Below are 20,436 nucleotides of genomic sequence, written 5' to 3'. Positions count from 1 at the left end.
TAATGTTTAACATCACCTCACATTTCATCAAAGGGGCAGCATGTATCTTGTTTGGCTCTTTCCTCCTCTACAGCCTACAACAGCATAAATCAAAGCCATCTAACTTGAAGGAAGATTTGTGAATTGCCCTCTCACAAGCCCAGAAAACAGTATGCAACAGAGTGCTTGGCTAAGTTCTAGTCTCCTTTCTTAAATATTTAAAATAAACTCTTTACAAAGTTTGGTTTTGCTTTTTCTGTGTGCTTTTCGGTTTTGTTGTCTGTTTTTTTTTCCAAATAAAATCTTTGGTAACCATTACAGGCTATGATTTTGTGCCTTGATAAATCCAAACAAGTTAATCCAGTATTTTAGATTAGGTTAAAATTATCTTTTATCAATTCATTGGGAAAAAAAAAAAAAAGGAAAAATTATACTGAAAATTATCAAGGTAGAATCATAGAATGGCTTTGGTTGGAAGGGACCTCCAAAGATCATGTGGTCCAATCCCCTTTGCCACGGGCAGGAACATTTTCCACTAGATCAGGTTTCTCAAAGCCCCGTCCAATCTGGCCTTGAACACTTCCAAGGACAAAGCATCCACATCTTCTCTGGGCAACCTGTTCCAGTATCTCACCATCCTCACTGTAAAAAATGTCTTTATGTCCAGTCTAAATCTACCCTCTTTCAGCTTAAAACCACTGCACCTTGTCCTATCACTACAAGCCTTGGTAAAAAGTGTCTTTCCATCCTTCTTATAAGCCCCCTTTATATGCTGAAAAGCCACAATAAGTCTCCTTGGAGCCTGCTCTTCTCTCAGCTGAACAAACCCAGCTCTGTCAGCCTTTCTTCACAGGAGGGGTGTTACAGCCCTCTGATAATTTTTGTGGCCCTCTAGACCCACTTAATATATCCATGTCTTTCTTGTATGGGGGACACGGTAGTTCAGTGCAAGAATCCTGGCCACTGGCATTCAGATATTACCTGACACAGATGTCTAAAAAGCTGCAGAGATTTCTGGTCCATTTCTCCTCTGGATAGTACATGGCATCGAAGATGCAACAAAGCATTCACTAGGAGCTGTTCCAGAGTTGGACAAGTCTGCTCTACTCCCTCAGATTCTCCTTCAGAGTACTTCAAAGAAAACCTTTTAAGTCCATGAACAACCTCAACTGAATTCACGGAGCATAAAATTTCTGCACGAGCAAAGTAAGTGGGGAAGGCACAGCCAACAGAAGGAAATGTCAACAAAGAAGTAAGGAGGTTGGTGAGATCAGCTGGACGCACAAAACTTTTGAGCACTGCATAGACTTCAGAAGCCACTAATCGCATGCCATGTTGCAACTGTAAAATGGCAGCTTGCAGTGGAATGATGGCATCAGGGAATACAGCATAGTCCTCTGCCAGGTGTTTTCTAAACTGATGGTGTGATTGTTGCCAAGATGCTTCTTCATTTAACAGGTTTTGTATTGCCTGGAGTGATTTAGGTCTTTCCCCACGGAGGAACTGTAGAAGGCGGGCTAAAAGATCTTGGACTGAAGAAACCCGTGCTATGCTGCTGATGTACTGGTAAGCCTCCTGGTATAAGCAATCATAGGGTGGAGCTGGTGGCCTGAAGGCCTTTTTTCTGGAGAGACTGCTTATTTGCTCCTTCAACCTCTGCATTCTTTCATGCAACAGTCTGTTAGGGAATAACATTGACCAATTTAGACATACAAATACTTCATATAAACGTGTTTATATACGTATGTTAGATATATAAAAAGATTAATCAGAAATATTCTGCTAGTTTGTGTGAAACAGCAAATAAGGAAAAAACCCAAGAAGCAACTCCCATATAGTGTGCATATGTACTTCTCTCCCCTTTCACCCCCCCATAAACTCCTATTACTTTTTTGCTTGCTATCTGACAGCTCTGTGAGCATTAAGGAAAAAGCAGTATTACTGGAAGCAATTGGTAAAACTCAGCCATTCAGAACTTGCTTTTAATGACTTTAAGCAATAGAATAGAACTATCAGATCCTCTATGTGTATAATAATGAAATCGAAAACTTCCATTAATAGTGGAAGATCATGAATAATACCCAGTTTTTATCTCCATGTACAAGGAACACCTGAAGTGTGCACAAAGGAGAAATACCTGTTCACTTAAAATTTCCCAAAGGGTACAAATTCTGAATGTCAACAGTGTACTCTATGTGGTAAGATATTTAATTCATCCACAGCACCGCAGGCAAAGGCTGTTGCTAAAATACACATCTGGAGACTTCCACCCAGTACGATCACAGTCCAAGAACTCGGCAAAGTAGCACTGGCATCTATCGAAGCCTTGAAGAGTTGTAGTGATAGATATATGTTCCACCTCCTTTCAGTTTGTTGATAACACTGTCACATTTTAATTAAACTACCATAATTTAGATGTACGGCTTTATTTTCACTTCTGGACATAGCTTCAATTTTACCAGGATACAAAGATCACTACTTTAATTGTTGTATTTACAGCAGTACAAAGTGTGCACAGACAATGCCTTAGTCACTGCAAGTAAACACAACAGCTTCTGTATTTTTCTTTACCACCTCAATATGTAAATTGATGCTTTAAAATCAACAACCCCTATTTCTACAGAACAACACAAAAATTGTAAAGCTGTGGAGAAAAGTTCTGGAGCGCAAGCATTCAAAGATGAAATTTCCAATCTACAAGAGAAGAGTTAAGTGTCTGCAATGTCACCTGAGATGGGGATGAATATGATTGCTGACTGCTTCATCTTCAATTCTTTTTCCTGTATGCAGCTGGGATGAGAAATCATTTGTTTTCCATTCACACTCCAGCTGATATAACTACAAAGGAAAGGATAAACCATTCTCTGAGGTTCTGGCTTTGGTAACCAAGTAGGTACATCATCTTCTTGGACATTAAAAGAAGTTCTAACTGTATAGTTTAAAAATCATGACCAAAGATTTGCCCAAGAACACCCAAGCCAAAACTCCTTTGTATTAATGTTACACATTACAGAGGTAAAAGCCAACTCTGCTCCACACTCACCTCTTCTTTTGCATACTTGAGCTTGTATTCTCTTTTAACAGCTGGATCAAACCTGGTGTGCGGAAGCCACATCTGGATCTGCACCAAACCAATATTCACCCAGAGGGTTCCTCGCCAAGCTGTCTCTGGTAACTCCTTAAGCCCTTCCCCAAAGAACTGCTGCAAGCAAGTGAGCAGGAGAAACAGGAATTCTTTAGGAAGTAACTCCTGATCAGTGATGCTTCTAAGTATCTTGAGAAGGTACTCATATGCAACAGGATCCTTGAGGTAGACGTTCTCACAACACTCTAAAAATTCTTCTTGAAGATCCACTGGAACCAGATCTACCAGGGCAGAGAGTTGTCTGCTTAGCATTATTCCTTGTAGTCTAGCATCTGTGTGTCTGGAGGCAAAGGAATGAGAGAAGTTTACACATGGTAAGCAAGCTTCTGCAATGTGCTTGATTTAAATAACGTATTTCTATAAAAGAGGTCTTAATACCTAAAATCTGCTATTGAAGAGACAGCCAGGTTGGTCCACAGTGCTGTGCTGACTTCATGAAGCTGCTGTGCCCTCTCCATCCATTCTCCTAGTGTCACATGGGATGATGACAGAACAGGAAGCCCACTCACATCCCACTGGCTTGTCTTGCTGCTGCTAGTTAGAATTTCAAAGAAGCACTTTGAGAAAACGGCTCGGGTCAAAATACCTGGGCCCTAAATTAAGAGATTAAGAGTTAGATTGTTCAGATGCAACTTGCACTGACTATGCTAGAGCTTACAGTATTTCTTTAGAAAGCTGTTGAATTATTTATTAAAAGAGTATACAACATAGTAGTTTAATTAGGTCAGAAGAGACAAACCTTCATAGAACAGTTCATATGGGATTTAGAGAAGTTCTTTTCCTCTGTTGAAGGTATTGGCCTCCAAGTCAACCAGTAGTCTGGGTCTGTGGTGAAAGTACTGCTCCAAAAGGATGATAATGCAGCATTAACTAGTTGAGATGACAGAATAGACATCTCTTCAGGGGGTATCTAAGGAGAAAGAAAAACCTAGAGCTAAGAATAATTTACAGAGAGCAAAAGAGAAGCAAGCACACACCCTTCCCCCCCCCCCCCCCCAAAAAAAAGAGTATGATACTGTTTTTCAGTAGGATAGTACAAGATATTCCCCACGATCCTTTTCAAGTTCACATAGCGTTTGCTTGCATCTCAACAAAAAGAGTACACTTCCTGAGGTCTGCACTATATTCTGTGAGTGAAATCTGCAGCATGTTTACAGAGCAAGTTTTCAGAATACAGCCTCTAGTCTACGACTGTGCAACCTTTTGTTACAATACACAAGGTTGCATAAGCATGAAATAGGTAAAGATATGCAATATCCTGCTCTGAAGCATTTAAATTGAACTTGCTGGTTTACTGAGCTTTGTGGGAACACAACCACCACTGTATCACAGCTAAACATTAACCAAACAGAATTTCTCAGACATATTAAATGCTCTACAGAAAATGCGTCAAATAACTGTCTCAGTCTATTTGATTTGCGACACAGACCTTAAAAAAAAAAATTGAGGCGTGGGGACAGAAGCAAGTATTTTTCATTGTAAAATTACTTTGAATACATTGATACAATCAGGCTGGCACCTGTCATTCAATCAATTTTCTTTTTTCCACTAGGTCACAGATGGATGAATGGAACAACAGTACCAAACTAGATCATATGCAACTATGTTATTTAATACTTAATTGTGCTTTATTTATGTTTTAATTATGCTTTTTGCAGGCTCACAGTTAATAACCTTTCTTATTAAAAGGAGGAATAGATTGTCAGGCACAGGTGGAAAAACTGCATGTCAAAAACTTTACAGAGATATAGCTATTTTGAAGAGTCTGTTGAAAACTTCTGCAAGACTAATTAAAGGAAAACTTGTCCTTACTTCATTAAGGTGTAACAAGTGCCACAGTCCAGACAGCTGGTGAGAAGCAGCTGGTGTCAACTTCAGAGAAAAAGCTATAAGTTGAACTAGATCTGAACATATACTTAGTTCTTGACTGTAGTTCTCTCTGTAGCAGGTAAAAGAAATGCAACATTAAGTAATGCTTAAGCAGGGCACATGAAATAAATAATTTGGATAGCAGAACAAATTGGCAGGTGAAGTCACAATAATGAAGATTCCCTGAAAGGTTAAAATGACACCATTTTAAACACTGGAGAATAACAAACACTCAAATAACCCTCAAAACACTTGCATCCTTCAAAGTTGGCAAAAATCTAAATACAACAAAAGGGGGAAGAAGTGTCATCTTCTGTAGCTATAAGCTATGTGTTCAGCAAAACATACAAAACATTTGGAGACAAAGTGAAAATCAGAACTTTGCTGAATTCAAGAGTGAATCAGTGATTTTAGGAGTCTCACTGCACAAAAAATTACTTCCACTGAAATCCATACATGAAGAGCTCTGTTTTAAGGAATGGTAAAACAATCAAAAAAATAAATACACTTGACCCCTTAAAACAACACTAACACTTCTTAAATTAATGACGTTAATTTAAACAAGTATATGTGCGGAGTTTACACAACAAGAAGCAAATGTGCTACTGTGCTTTGTCCATCACCAGGTCTAACTCGGTCTTTCTGCAGCAGCCCCAGCAACGTGGTGATAAACATCATCTTCTTAATTCCTAATATGAAGGACTCTTCTATTTCATTAAAAGGCAAATACTGTGTACTTCCAAAAGGAAAATACTATGTACCATTTACTACATAAAAGGTTTTACCATTCCCCCACCTATAATCCATTCTACCATTAATAAGGCAATTTCTGGAGTCTAATGCATTTAGTCTAAGGGGCTTGGACACCAACATTCCTATATTCACAGCAATAAAGTAAGTTAGAAGAAAACCACTTCCTCAATATAATACTAAACTACTCCCTTTGCGGATACTTTTAATAGCTGCCCAAGTGCGATCCTGCACGCAGACAAGGAAGGTATATGCATTGATATACATAAATACATATAAGCGTATATGTGAACCACCTGCATATATATGCATATTCGCACAGCCATATATATTAATATATATGTACACACACAGAGATTTACATACTGAAGTTACAGCTTTTAGGTAGGGATTCTGAATCTCATGAAAGGAATATAGGATTTATTTCTCCAACCTTCTTCTTACCTTCTTGCACAAGCCTTGGCCACATAATCTGCTGTCAGTTTGTACTGCCAGAGAATGCCTATGTATTCCATCGCAGGCCACAGCTGAACCCGACTGCAGAGCTGGTTTAACAAGGCAGCGTCTAGCTGGTTGGAGATGGTATCTTCAGTAAACCTTTCTTCTGCATGACTGTATATAACTCCTTCTGCTCTCAGTTGTGAATGTACAGCTTTCAAAAAAATCTTTAGTTGACCTGTTTGACAGAGTGTAAGAGGCACATAAATGCATGTACTATATTTCTTGCCAGTGAACATTTCACATCCTTTCCATTTGTATTTAAAAAGAACGGAGAGGGCAGAAATCATCCAGCTAGGCTCTTCAGAAGCGTTACCTACCCAGACTAACATCATCTAAATGATTAGCTCTGATTATCAGGCCATCAGCTTGCAGCAATGCTTTCTTCATCTTCCATCCCATGGCAGCAATTTTCAGACAGCACATTTTTTCCTGCCATCTACTTTCTCCAAAGGCCAACCTTAGCTCCAAGATGTTAAGTGGTTTGCTGAGAACTTTTAACTGAGAAAAACATTCCATGCCCAGTTTATCCTGGAAACACGAAAAGGACATTTGAACAAGTGGCAATGTTTTGTTAGCAGCATTAATGAAACAACAAACAAGATCTGCAACTGCAGTCAGAACTAAGATTTCAAATTCACATGCACACAACCGAAGTACAAGTATATATAAACCAACCCACACCAACAATTCAACAACAATTCTGCTGTAGCCCTACTCAGTACAGCAGGAAGACAGACATTGGAATAGATGGCCACAATTCCTCCTTGTCAAGTCTTTTATCTTCCTTCATGAAGAAACTACATGGAGTATTGCAGACAAACAATACCTCAACGTGGCAACTTACCTAAACTAAGGGCAATAAATACACAAATTAATAAAAAAATGCCAGAAGCTACTGTCACTTAAAAGAAATTGGCATTTTACACCTGTAATTTAAATACATTTGGATGCCTAGAAAAGCCTCCCAGAATTCTCAGTAAGCACTGAACTTTTTAAAAGTTCCATAAAGTAACTATGTGCATTTCTGAACAGCTGAGTATTTTTGAGCGATAAGGCCATAAAAACCTAGGTCTAATTAATCACCAGTATGAGCAAGCTACATTTCTACTTGTGCCCTGCTGTTAAAAAGGGACATATATTCTTTAGAAAATTTTACTGTAAGATTTATTTATTGAGTGACACCAATTGGTGAAATAACTTAAGGAAAAAAACAATCTGTCAGAGTTAAGTGGCCTGGTCTTGATAAGTCATAAGGCAGCCCAATCCTATGCTGTATAACAGAAAGTACAGTCTATTCTGCATACCTATACGTTCACTAAATAAGGAAGTGGCATACTGATGTTCACAAGTCTCCAAAACAGACCAAGTAGTAATATTTTTGTGTTTGTCCATCACTCTATATTAAATAACTGCTATACAAAGCATAATTAATAGTAGAAATGCTATCTGGATAATTGATTTATTTCACAAAAAAAGATCACACATTAACATATGTAAATTAACATATGCTGAAATTGCTTTTTTAATCAATCAAGTCCAAAAGTGATGTGGTTTTGCTGGCCTGGAAAGCAAGTGCTACAAATCTTTGATTATTTTAAAGCATATTTGGACATTGCTGGAAATACAAATCTTTTGCAAACAGAGTACCAATACCTTAAAAGGAAGAGGTCTTCCTAGAAACTTCTGTAATATTTTCATATTGGCAGAAATACCAGCAGGATTGGCCAAGCAGTTCTGAATCTGCTGTGAAACAGATTGAATTTCCTTGGAAACCCTTGGAGATTAAAATAAAAAAAAAAAAGCCCACACAGTTAACTCAGAATTTGAGAAAAAAGGCAAAAGGACACATGAGAAAGGAACGTACCTTCTCTTAACCTTCCACGACAGGGGCAACCTAACTTTAAAGTACAGAAAATGGGTACAAATTCTCAATGATCATTTGGGCAAGAAGCAGTCCAATGCTAAGAAACCTGAATTTCAGAAATGAATAGCTATGTAATACATTGCACTTGCATCTCTAATGGAACACAACCTGAACACTAACAGCTTAGTTAATTAGCTGTAATACTAACAAAAGGGTAATTTATACAACCATTTAACAGAAACACAAATCAAAGCCACTCACTTGTGCTGGTCTGATCCAATAAGCATCTGAGGAATTCTGTCAATTAGATGCTTCATAACCCAGTGCCAGTGCAGAGACAGAAGTGACAACCCTGATGAATCCACTGTCAGAGTGTCAGAGACTGCCCAGAACCGGTCACGCCACAGCAAGCAGTATAAAATCTAACAACAAGCCAAAAAGGTTACAGTTTTCCCATTGCTGAGCCCGGCACATTGGCTGCACTTTGTACTTCAAGCAAGAGAAAATGCAAAAACATTGTCACTTCCATTAATTCCAGAATCACACAACGCTATACGCTTAGTGGCACACAGCTAGCACTCAATTATGTGTTTTCTAAAAATACTGCAGGGCTTTGCTGGTAGGTGAAAATATACAAGTCAAAACCAAGTAATCCCTGCACCAAGGCTACAATGTCATTGCCAGATTTCAGAAAAATTATCTTCATGGTCTGGAAAGGGAGGGAGAAGCAAACCACCCCTGTAACACACACATCAGCTGTCCAGGCTGAGATATTTTTATCTGAGACGGATGTAGATACTCCCTTTATTGTTAGTGGAGAAAAGGATATCTAGGTCCCAGGTGTACATTTAGGTAAGGTAACTCCCACCCTGAATATCTGCTGGCTGAAAGTTTACATTCCACACGGAAGAAATGAGAAGGCAGAACACAAATACAGCCACTGAAACAAACATGATAATTTGCCTGGTGTCAGGCTTATTCTAAATACCAGCAGAAACACCGGGGTTTATTTCATGGTCCCTGAAACTAAAAATAGTGTTCTGCACACGGTCTAATTTCATGTAACTTCCATAAATGTACTACAAAAAGTTTACTCACATCATGCATGTCATCATCACTTAAGGCCACCTGAGTAGACTTCACCCAGTGAAATGCAAACGCATCCCAGAGTTCAAAGAAAGCAGCAAGGTTGACGACGATTGCATGAGGAAGACAGTTGTAACTTCCTGGATCTGAGGTTTGGGGAAGAGGGAAAGAAAGGGAGAGACTGAATATTCCAGCCACATAACACGACAAGTAAGGGTTGATTTCTGATCACTAGATTCTCTCTGTATTTGGAGAAAAAAACCCCCAAAAGATCTAAGAATCAAAGTAACAAAAAGTATTCCTTCACCATTTCACAGAATCACAGAATCAACTAGGTTGGAAAGGACCTTGAAGATCATCTAGTCCAACCATTAACCTAACACTGCCAGTTCCCAACTACACCATATCTCTCAGCGCTATGTCGACCCTATTTGTCGACCCCCCATTTGCACAATTCTCTATTACATCTACGCATTTAATATAAAAAAAAAAAAATCCAGAATAAAGGAAACATTGATCAATTGTTTCTATGCAGCACAGTAACTTCATCACTAAATTTTTCCCCTTTGTTTTAGGAGTAAACATCCTAATTACATAAAACAATAGAAAGAGGATTAGAACAAAAGCACAACTGAAGAACTTGACTATTCTTACTAGCTAAAGACAAAACGCAATTCCAATTTCTCTCCACCATCTTCCTAAAATGTAGACAATTAAGAGAGAAATGACCTGCACTCACTACCAAGTAAAGGTTGAACATAAATTCTGTACGTAGCATACGGTATATCCAATTTAAGAATAATGTGTTACATACTATATTAGTACTTACCTGACTGCTTTACATTCACACAATCTTCCTTTGTACGTTCAGGTCACACCATGTTTAGAGTAAACATTTCATATTCAGTGCAAATTAACCATACTTCAAATTGACTGTAAAACTGAAAGAAACAAGTGAAAATCAACCCACCTTTGCGGAAATCTAGAGACATTCTTAAGACGCTATTTCTTGGCTTCTTGCTGGTAATCAAGTTCTTTTCAGTGTAGCTTCTTTTTTCTCGGTCAAGAAATAATACTGCCCTAAATTAAAAATAAAGTTGTTAGAAATTCAGTACCATTTTAAAGCCTCTGCCTTATGAGAACGGTGAACTACAAAGTGACATTTGATATTTCACTGTATTATGAAACTAGAATCAAGTGCAGCATAACTAATTGCTTGAATATGATTTCTGCAGAAGTAAGCTTCACAAAAAGCAGATTCCTGACTTCAGCAATCACCAGGAAGGAAAAAGTAGTGAGCTACTAAGCAGATGCAACACCACCTCTAGTAGGGCATGTGAGTAGCTGCTTCCTTATACTGTAACGGCAAAGTCTGCGTACTTTTTGTTCTTATTAGGAAAAGCAGTCCAAATCCAAAAGCAGGGCAACTCTTTTTGTTTTATGTCAGAGACTTTGCTGCTTCTGCCTCTTTTATACTTTATCCCACAGTTCTGGTTTGTCCTTGAAGTACTGCAGGCTATATGGAATGCTGGGAGCCCTGCTCCCTACATTAAGTGATTGGTTTTAGTCTGCATCTACTGGAAACAGAAGCAAAGAATGTAAACACCTGTATGAAACCTCTGCCTAGTATTTTAGATCCCATCTACCAAAACCTAAAAACATACTTGACAGATACCACAAGTGTTTATACAGCACTGATTAGAGTCATCGGGCAATCTTCACAAGCTTTTTTTGTAACCCACCGATTTGCTACAGACTTCAAAAGGATTAGAAGCTGATCTGTATGTTCCATTTCTGTATCAAAGTTCATTGAATTTCTAATGATATCCAAAAACTGCATATTCCATCTTGGGTCCAGAGACATCACATGTTCATCTGGGAAGGCAGACAAGACAGGACAACAGAGGAAACATTATTCAGTGAAAGACTTTCCATGATCCCCTGCCTGGGCAAGAACATTAGGGAAAGAAAGAAGGAAACCTACGAGGAAAGCAGAATCTTAAACTCCCTCACTCCAGATATCCAAACAGAAAAGCATTAAGTTGACTGCAGGTTCTGTAGAACAAAACAGTGAAAGTAAATTAACCAGTGGTCAGAGTACCCAAAAAGACAGCCTGGAAACTCAAGTCCAACTCCCTTTTCCTTCACAGCCCAGGCAAGATGCCTAGGACCATCCATAAAGGGTCCAGTGTCACTGTATGTAGCTTTCATGCACCTAACAAGCTGGGAAAGGAAACCACAGACCTGATCTCTCTGTAAAACACAGAGAAAATTGCAGGCGTCAACACAGGTTTCAGACGGGCCAACACAATCAATGCTGGGAAAAAACAGGATGCCTAAACCATCTATTCAGAAAGGGAGTAGATATATGCATCACTCTTAAGAACATTGCTTAACTCTGAGGTGTAGGAATACACCTGGGTCACAGATACAGTCAGGATTCATAGTCACAACACTCATACTAACTTGCACAGGATGAATGCATTTAATTGCCATATTTGCAGTTCTAGACAGCAAGAATGTCTTTGTTGTCTTTTGCAACAAAAGCAACATATAGTCATAATTTAGCCTTTGTTTTGTTACACACGTTTCCAAAGAAGGGTTGCAGTGTGTTCAGAGAACAAATAAAGGAAGCACCAACGTCTTACATCAATTTTTGCAGAAGTACCTGTCATAGTTGGCTGCAGCAATTTGATCATGTTACTGACTCCAGATGAGAGGGGACTGGCATAGAAACTACCAAGGGCTACAGCACCTGCTTCCAGCTGAATCCGCACTGGATCTGTAAGTGAAAAGGAAAGAACATAGGTGTAAAAGAGCATTTAGTACAAATAAATAAAGAGAACTTCAATTAAGCCAGCACAAGCAGCCTGAGTTTCATCTGTGCATGCACTCTGGACATGCTGGTTGCTCTTATTTTGTATTAGCTCCAAGAGATCTTAAAAGCACTCAGAATATCATGGCTAAAGAAATAAATCCAGTAAAGAGTTCTAGTTAAACTGGTGATACTTCATGTATGCTCTAAAAATATGGTTTGTGAAAATCCATGAGTTTATACCTTCAGAACTTCCCCTCAGTACATCTATTTTTGATTTTTTCCCCCCAATTAAAAAAAAAAAAAAATCTTAAAAATCGCATAAGAGCATACCTATCACAAGTAATTTTCTAGATATTTTCTAGTTTATAGACATACTTGCCTGGAAGACAGCAAAATCAAGGGGGAGCAATCCTATTCATGTAAGGACAACACAGTCTGAGATTTCACACCATACAAGGAAGCTAAGTGTGTGAATTACTTGGACTAATGCCTGTTCAAATTCTCCACAAGTTTAATGCAATTAATGTAATTAAGCAATGAATACCTCATCTCAGGCACTATCCTAAATGTTCAGGCAACCTCAGTTCTGTAGTTTCCTGGCTATCTAACCATTTGTATTTTAACACCAAACAAACAGGGCATTTTACTGCTTTTACTATCACTATTAAAAAAAAAAAATGAAGAGAGGGCATATTTGCTTACATAGTTCAAGAGTCATCCAAAAATAACTGTATTTCAGAAGCAGTACAAGTTACATGCATGCTTGAATAATAAAAGGCAATGTTCAGCCCAAAGACTCCTATTGTCCTTAATACGCACCTGTTTCTGTCTCTCCCTGGAGCCTCAATGCCCTTGATTTAGTGTGGATAGTTTAGAACTTTCTTATGAGGTAATTTGAACAGTCTGGACATTTTCATAGAAGAATTACGATTTGTGAAAATATAATTAATCAGCCCTTAGGCAAAAGAGAAAGTTACATAATTACATACCAAGCACCTGTGGCAAATTTTTGGCTAAGGAGTTAAGCCATTTAACTCTCAGTGTCCAATCTTGATTGGTTGCCTTTTCTATGAACAATTTCACTGAAGCCTGGAGAACTTCAATTTTATCCATCCAGTCTGCATCTATCTCAACAGCACTGAATTTGAGACTCTCAGGATTAGTAGACTGCATAATTTTTTGAAGATCTTGCAGAGTCAGTGGCAGTGTCCTGAAACACAAAGAAGAGAAGTCCAGCAATCAAGGGCTTGAACTGCCAGTTCCAGGAAAGAATATATTTTGAAAGTCAAGCTACTCAGCATGCAACCATCTTCAGGCAAGAAGGTAGCAATGCAATAATCTCTCCTCTTTTCTTTATTTAGCTTTATAGCCAGCTTCCAACTTTAAATCGGTTGGGGGTGTCTACTATTAGGAACTCACTATTGCCAAAAATTCATGCAGTGCCAAAAGTGAATACGCACAGCATTTCACTAAGAAATTATAACTGATTTGTGCACCAGCACGATATACAAAATTAAGTTAAAAAAGACAAAGATACGAGGGAAGTCTCACTGATTAAAAAAAAAAAATCCAGCACATTGCTAAGGTTTTACAATTTCAACATCACATCTCAGTACTAGCTTCTACAGCTTGTTCTTTCACTGGAGGCAAACCACAGTACCTATACACAGTAGGCTACTAAGCAAAGCAGGCAGGCAGGAAGATTTTGCACCAGTGTTGTGAAAATAACAGTTATATTGCACAAGAAATTATTAAAACAGTTCTTGCATATGGCCCATGCACAGGAAACTTCTTTCAGACAGCTGTTTGAAAGAGGAAATTTGTTTTTGCACCTGAAGCTACTGGACATAAAATAACTGATGAATAATTGTTTATATGAAAGAAGGAAGTACAGAGGATCACTAGAATATTTAAAACTAGTTAAATACTCTTTTTATTTTTTTAAAGTTCAGAAGGAAACTGAAGGATGAGATTTTTGGGGCTCTTATTACCTTGTAAAACCAATGTTTGCATTCACATTTTCTGCTAAATGCCTACTGCTAACTCAGCTCAAAATAGGTCAAATGTGCTTACTGAAATTGAATGGAGACAAGTATTTTGGACTGAAGAATAAAACAGTAAATAATTAAACCTGCATTTGTAGTGGTTGCATGGAAAGGTAACAGGAGTCTCAGTTACAGTGTGACAACCATAGTCTCTACCCACGCAATTTGCTCAAGACAAAGTTTTGCAGGGAACAATGACATGCCGCCAGTAGTTCACACATATCTTGTTTCTTACTCCTTTATTAGACAAAAAATGTTTCTTGCCTACCTGCAGTTTTTAAGGTTTAGCCTATTCAGACAATACATTAGGACCTGTGCATCACTCCGGACTGTCGAAAGAAGCGAGTCTTCAGCTGCGAACAGACCCGTAGGTAGGGAGTCTGGCCACAATCCCACTGCTAGCAAGGAGTCACCCCAAGTTTCGTGGGAAGCCAGAGACGAAGCATGCTTTGTAACCAATTCTAACACAAGCTGCAACAAACAACAAAAAAACCAGTTTAGAAACGTATTCAAACATGTATTCAAGTACAATAGCTCAGGAACTCTTTAATCACATGTGTTTATTATGAAATCATTATAAACCAAATGTTCTACAAGCACTATATAACCTACACGATAAAAGTACCAAAACATTCCAACCATAAGTGAAATAACATACTGTACGGTTTAAAATAGGAAGTGAATATTGCTATCTCCAGATGACTCTGTGCACAGTGTTTCAGGCTACAGATTCATCAGTATTAATATCCCAGAGTCTCAGCTGAAGATGTTAAAAAACCAAGTAAGCGTCAGAGTCCAACTGGGACATTCTGTGGCTCCCTTATGCTGCAAAAGAGTGAGCCACTATCTGCAAAGTGTTTGACAAATCATCTTTATCCCCCAGGGAATATCTCAATAAGCACATCCCAGACTGACGTCTTTATGCAACTCTCACTCATCTGACCTCTGTCTCTAGTAGCATGCTACCGGGCTCAGAAACTATGTCATGAAAGGACAGATGACAGCTGAAAATCACCATACTTCAGAAGTCAATACCAAAAAAACCAACTCTGAGGCTCCAACTCATCTGTTGGAGTAAGTTACATGTGGAACTGTACTACTTACACTAGAGCCAAAAAAGGCTCAGAATCTAAAAGATACAGAAAATGTCCCAATGCCAATTAACCCCTCCTCTTCATCATCTGACAGATGCCTGAGAGAATGTTTAAAATTGTTTGGTTCATCTCTCCAAGACCACCATCTTCATCAACCCCTTGTTCAGGCACTTAGGAAACAGAGGATCTCAACCACCAGCCCCATGAAATGATATTTTTCACGTATCTAGATGATATAAGAAAAGCTTTCAAATACAGGACTTTTACCTTTTGGTTAATCTGCAGTTGTTGTGAGCGACCATAAACTTCCCAACAGGCTCTGTAAAATGACTTTGCTAATCCAAGGCCTCTTTGTATCTGCTGCACAATTAACACAGCAGCCTGCAGCAGAGGTGACAAAGATGACACAGAACCTGAAAGACACACAGCATTTAGGGTGATGAGAACGCTTAGTAACTGTCAGCTCTTTAACCCTCTGAGGACAAACAGTGCTTTAAACCCTGAGGAAGATCCAAACCAAATGAATGCTACTGGGTCCTGAAAACTGAATGGGTTCTTCCCAAGGTTAGTAAGAAAATCTAAAAAGACTTTAAATAACAGGTGATCAGCTCAAAATAAGACATCAAGCAGCTGAGATGAATGAAACTCAGTGTCATCTTGCTGCAAAGAACAACTTGAATAGGCCTTGTGCAAACCCCCTATTTTGCTGATTTTCACTTATCGTCTTCCCTATAGCAATAGACAACTGACACTTGCCAGTGTCTGATGTCTCCTTACAAAACACTTCAGTTGCCATCTTCTTATGATTTGGGCCTACTTCCTGAGAACGCAAAAAACAACCTGATTACTCTTTTATGCCTTTACTTATATCGGGGCATAACACAATAAGATAACCAAGCTTTAATATTAAAGAGTTAATCCAAATATATGTAATGAACCCAAGTTGTTAATAAATACGGAACAGACTTTGTTTTACCTGCTATTGCTGCCTTGGTTTCTGAATGCACAGCCATAAGCGCATCACAGATGCTGTCTCCCACTAAACCCAAGCCATGCAGGAGTAGCTTCAAGTCCAGATTGTCCAATACATTTCCATCGTTCTCCCCAGGAATATAAACTTCAATCCCACGATTCCGCATGGCTCTCGAGATTTCCCCGTGAACAGGATCCATGGAAAGGAAAAGCCTGTTGGATATTAGAACAGAATAGGAAATTGGAAGGAACCTACAACAATCATCTAGTCCAACTGCCTTACACTCTTAAGATGTAACTTAGAGCTTTAAACTATCACTCCGGAACCACCAAATCTGGTCTTTCATAAAGTAAACTCATCCTCATAAAAATGGGGACACTGGTGTCTAAGAAAGCCAGTGACATCTACTGAATTTATATGAGAAATCTGTACGAGTAATTGTCCTGGGAAATTAGCCACAGATACACTGCATGACAGTTACAGCTAAGCTATGTCTATTTTATCATTTGCCTACTTACAAAAAGTTAAACTACACCTCTGAGCTATAAAGAAGACTTTTAAAAGTCTTCACAGCTTCAGATAAATCTGTGCTATTTAAAAAACAAAGTATCCAGCACCCAAGTAGTTAATACTATCAGTAGACATCTCTTAAAAGCAAGGAGGAAAAAAAACTTCTGAGATACAATGAAGTGAAAACAGGTTTCTGAAAAGTCAAAGATCTTGTTTCCAGTTCAGAAGAACTAGAGCATATCAGTCCCACTACTGTTTTCATGAATTTATAAAAGGTAGGAATTACACAAAATACTCCTTATATTCTCCTCCCATCTCCCCCAGAGACTACTTCATGTCTGAGAGAATACAGACTGTATGTTCTAGGGGTTTTTTTGGTTTTTGTTTTGTTTTGTACATTCTGTCACTGCAGGAAACTCAAATTTATGAATGGGATGGAAGAAGCTGGGAATAAAATTATTATGCCCATATACCAGCTTTCATTACTAACATATCTGAATATTTCACTATCTTCAACCCATGTATCCTCAACTCCATTACAGTGAGACAGGGAAGTGCTGAAATCCTAAATTAGAAATGGAGGATCAAGGCAGAGGTATACTGCTACGAATTTGCCAGTGTAATAGTCTGTGCTGTAACAGGGATATAAAGCCAAGCCTCTTAAGCGATCATATGCTCATCACAGTGCAGTTTTCTTCCTTGCCAGACAGACAGTGTCACTACAGGACATGGGAAACTGAACAGCATTCAAAATACCAGAAGACTGGCTCACTGATGACATTTTTTTTCTAAACCTGCTATTTGGTAGGAAAAAAAAAAAAAAAACCAGAAATGCAAAGCACCTGAAGTTTGGATGAGGAGCTATTGTAGGAATTGTGCCATCTATCACACCTCTCTCACTCATGGTAAGAACACCTCCTGGTTCAAGTAAAGCATTCAAGCGGTCCAGCACAGAAGGGCTATAATCAAAAGAAATTTATATGGTTATAAAAAGGTAACAATTTGATCCCTTTCTGATCTGAAATCAAAGTAGTACCAGTCTTAAGCAAAAAGCCAAACACCTAATTACGTTATAAAGTAAAACGAAAACTATCAACTGCTAAAATGTCTAAGAAGGGAGACACTCTTCCAGAAAATGCAAGTTACTGCTCCCATGTATTGTTATCAAATGCAAAATGTTCAGTGGTGAACCATACAGTAAGAGACAAAGTAAATTAGGGAGGTCAAGGGATTTACTCAGTGAAACAAGGCCACTAAAATATCTTACTTGCAGAAGTTAACATTGTCCATCAACAGCCAGTCTCCAGACTGCAGGGCCTGAACCAACATCCCATCCACCCACTCAAAAGTGCCGTGGCTGTTACGGTCAGCAGCCTGGGCCTGCTGCAGCTTCAAACGCCGGAACTCTTCTACCAGGTGAGCAAACTCTGAAAGGAAGTATGTCTTGCATCAAGACTGACATTACTGAGGTAGCTTTCTGTTCCATTCAAGAAAAATAGTAGTTATTTTGTTAATAAATATATATGCTTCCTACTTTTTAGGGGAACATAACAGCAGAGGCTCCAACTCTTCAAATAGCCTCCCATGGGCAAAATCCATGAGGAAAGAGGGGGTGTGAAAGCACAGAGACATGTAAACTAGACTGACACTTTTCTCCCTAAACAGACACTTTTCTCCATCCCTTTCCCCATTAGATCAAGTTCAATGGATATGTGTCATATTTTAGAAAATTATTAAAAAAAACCCAAAACAACCCATACATTATTTTGCTGACATTTGTAAAGCCCAGCTGATCAATGCTTCAGAGAACAAATGCAAGAATAGAATATGCAAATTCCCTTTCTTAGGATGACAAGATAGGAGCTGTATTGCATCATACTTTGAGTAGTTCAGTAAAGGAGAATTTCTGATAGCTACCAGGTGTAACTGCACAAAAATAAACCTGAAGAGCCATCACCAATGGAACTTTTTCAGAAGCTAGGCTGTAGTATAAGTACAAAGTAGTATGAAACAACATTAAAAAACCTACAAAAAACCCCTGAAGTTTTCTCAAGATTTCACTGCAGATGTATTTATTTCTCTTATTTTCTTCAGAGTAACATGTAGCCTTACTTCAAATCGCCTACCATACATACCTGCCTTTGAGTAAGAATTTATTTTGTTGTTTAGTCGCTGGGTAAGTACAAGTATTCCCTCCAGTTTGCTCACTAATTCAGTTGTAACACTTCTACCTCCTTCACCCAGAGATTTGGGTTTGTAATTCAGGATGAAATTGCTCCAAGCACGCAGCACAAGTTCAGCATCATCTGCACAAATTTCTGTCAGGAGAAGACTGTCCCTTACTAGTGTGCTCACAGCATTCTCCACTTTTTCCAACAGGCGCTGCCATGGCCTATTGATATCAACCTGCAAACATGGCATTATGGAGTTAGTTCATCCAGAAGACTGTGGTGCCTAAGGCTCCACTTCGTGCTTAAACACTAAGATCACAGTGGACTGGCCACTTTTAGGTAGGAAGGAGAAATACTGCCATATTACCAAAACAGTACCTGTTCAAATCCACCCAGGAGTTCAGTTGTATCCATTGCACTGTTCATTGCCATAATTTTTAGTCGATGGCCAGTCAGATGGGCCAGCAGCTCAACAAGACTGGTTTTGCCGACAGCTGCTGGGCCCACCAGGATTACCATCCAGCTCATGTGCACACATTTCATTATGGACTCGAGGGACTGCAGTGAATGATGCAGAAGTGAAAGATTTCTGCCAGGACGAGGAATATAGTTGCCACGAGAAAGAACTGAATAACCGATCTGGAAGGGATGAGAGACACAAGGGTGAGTACTCAAATTGGCAAATGGGAGTTCAGCTGTGCAAGTCACTTCCTTCTCTCTCCACTCACAAAACCTCTTGTCAGCAGCTTACCTGAACGTTATATGGAGTGATGTGAAACTCTCTGGTTCCTATATACACACCAGCGTCCTGGCCAAAAATGTCTCTAAATACAGATATAACCTAAAACAGTCGAAAGAGGAAAAAAGAGACTTATCAAACTTCCATTGTTCTAAAGATTTACTTCTGAAGTGGCCTTCCCTCTCAGTTCCACAGCTGTGTGATAGTAACTAATACAGTTTAACCACAAGTGTCATTTCATTCAAAGTGCAGCAACTAAAGTGTCAGCTGCCCCACAGCAACCCCTTCATTAACCATGCTTTCCTGTGAACTGAAGTAATGGTTTTCTTTAACAAAATACTGGGAAGAAGTCACTCCATAAATAAACTCTTTGATACGTACAAAAATACTACTACAGGAAGGGGAAATTAAACCCATGAGAAAAATATCCAATCACATACAGTCAGTAACTTCAGTCTTACAATTTGATTGACTTTTAGTTTAATACCATTTAAATGTTGTGAAATTAAACAAAAGCAAAGGATTTCTAGGCAAGAGAGAAATAAGTAGGTGGCAAAGGTGAAATAACAACTGCAGTGAGTGTGTTTTATCAGAGGAACCTTAAGCAGTGAGTTTAACAGAACGAGGACGGCAATTTGACAAGCAGATGAAAGAAGTGACAGATAAATAAAAGTCAACAAAGGAAATCCAAGCCAGAACAATTTAAAAATGCTGGCAGGGAAGGGCAGAATTACAGAACATTGTTTTTACTTACCATACTGACACAAATGCTTTCTAACCATAACTTTAAGAATCTCTCCATATCTCAGTGCTATTTCTCTTCTTGGCTCCCTATCTTCTCTTTCCTCACAAACATGTACGCAACCCACGCTACTTCTGTGAGAATGTTATA

At 38.7% G+C, this 20,436-nt stretch overlaps 1 protein-coding gene across 5 annotated transcripts in view; it reads right to left on the bottom strand.

Annotated features, from left to right (window-relative positions):
- Positions 1-20,436, bottom strand: part of MDN1 (midasin AAA ATPase 1) — a 102,779-nt gene that overhangs the window by 34,828 nt on the left and 47,515 nt on the right. For all 5 annotated transcript variants that reach the window (XR_012622590.1, XR_012622591.1, XM_074819552.1 and 2 more), the window contains 23 exons: positions 19,557-19,646; positions 19,184-19,444; positions 18,770-19,040; positions 17,902-18,061; positions 17,477-17,593; positions 16,128-16,336; positions 15,419-15,564; positions 14,326-14,528; positions 13,002-13,222; positions 11,863-11,976; positions 10,937-11,069; positions 10,165-10,274; positions 9,207-9,340; positions 8,370-8,530; positions 7,898-8,018; positions 6,562-6,772; positions 6,188-6,419; positions 4,937-5,063; positions 3,864-4,034; positions 3,503-3,717; positions 3,023-3,404; positions 2,708-2,817; positions 961-1,657 (listed from right to left, as the gene is read on the bottom strand). Coding sequence is in view for 3 of the 5 variants with exons in the window: in XM_074819552.1 (XP_074675653.1) it covers positions 961-1,657; positions 2,708-2,817; positions 3,023-3,404; positions 3,503-3,717; positions 3,864-4,034; positions 4,937-5,063; positions 6,188-6,419; positions 6,562-6,772; positions 7,898-8,018; positions 8,370-8,530; positions 9,207-9,340; positions 10,165-10,274; positions 10,937-11,069; positions 11,863-11,976; positions 13,002-13,222; positions 14,326-14,528; positions 15,419-15,564; positions 16,128-16,336; positions 17,477-17,593; positions 17,902-18,061; positions 18,770-19,040; positions 19,184-19,444; positions 19,557-19,646 (4,596 nt within the window). In the remaining 2 variants the exon portion in view is untranslated. The remainder of the gene's footprint in view (positions 1-960; positions 1,658-2,707; positions 2,818-3,022; positions 3,405-3,502; positions 3,718-3,863; positions 4,035-4,936; positions 5,064-6,187; positions 6,420-6,561; positions 6,773-7,897; positions 8,019-8,369; positions 8,531-9,206; positions 9,341-10,164; positions 10,275-10,936; positions 11,070-11,862; positions 11,977-13,001; positions 13,223-14,325; positions 14,529-15,418; positions 15,565-16,127; positions 16,337-17,476; positions 17,594-17,901; positions 18,062-18,769; positions 19,041-19,183; positions 19,445-19,556; positions 19,647-20,436) is intronic.

Source organism: Strix aluco, chromosome 3, assembly GCF_031877795.1.
Source record: "Strix aluco isolate bStrAlu1 chromosome 3, bStrAlu1.hap1, whole genome shotgun sequence".
NCBI classification, from domain to species: domain Eukaryota; kingdom Metazoa; phylum Chordata; class Aves; order Strigiformes; family Strigidae; genus Strix; species Strix aluco.
This window is presented reverse-complemented; position numbering and strand designations above follow the sequence as displayed.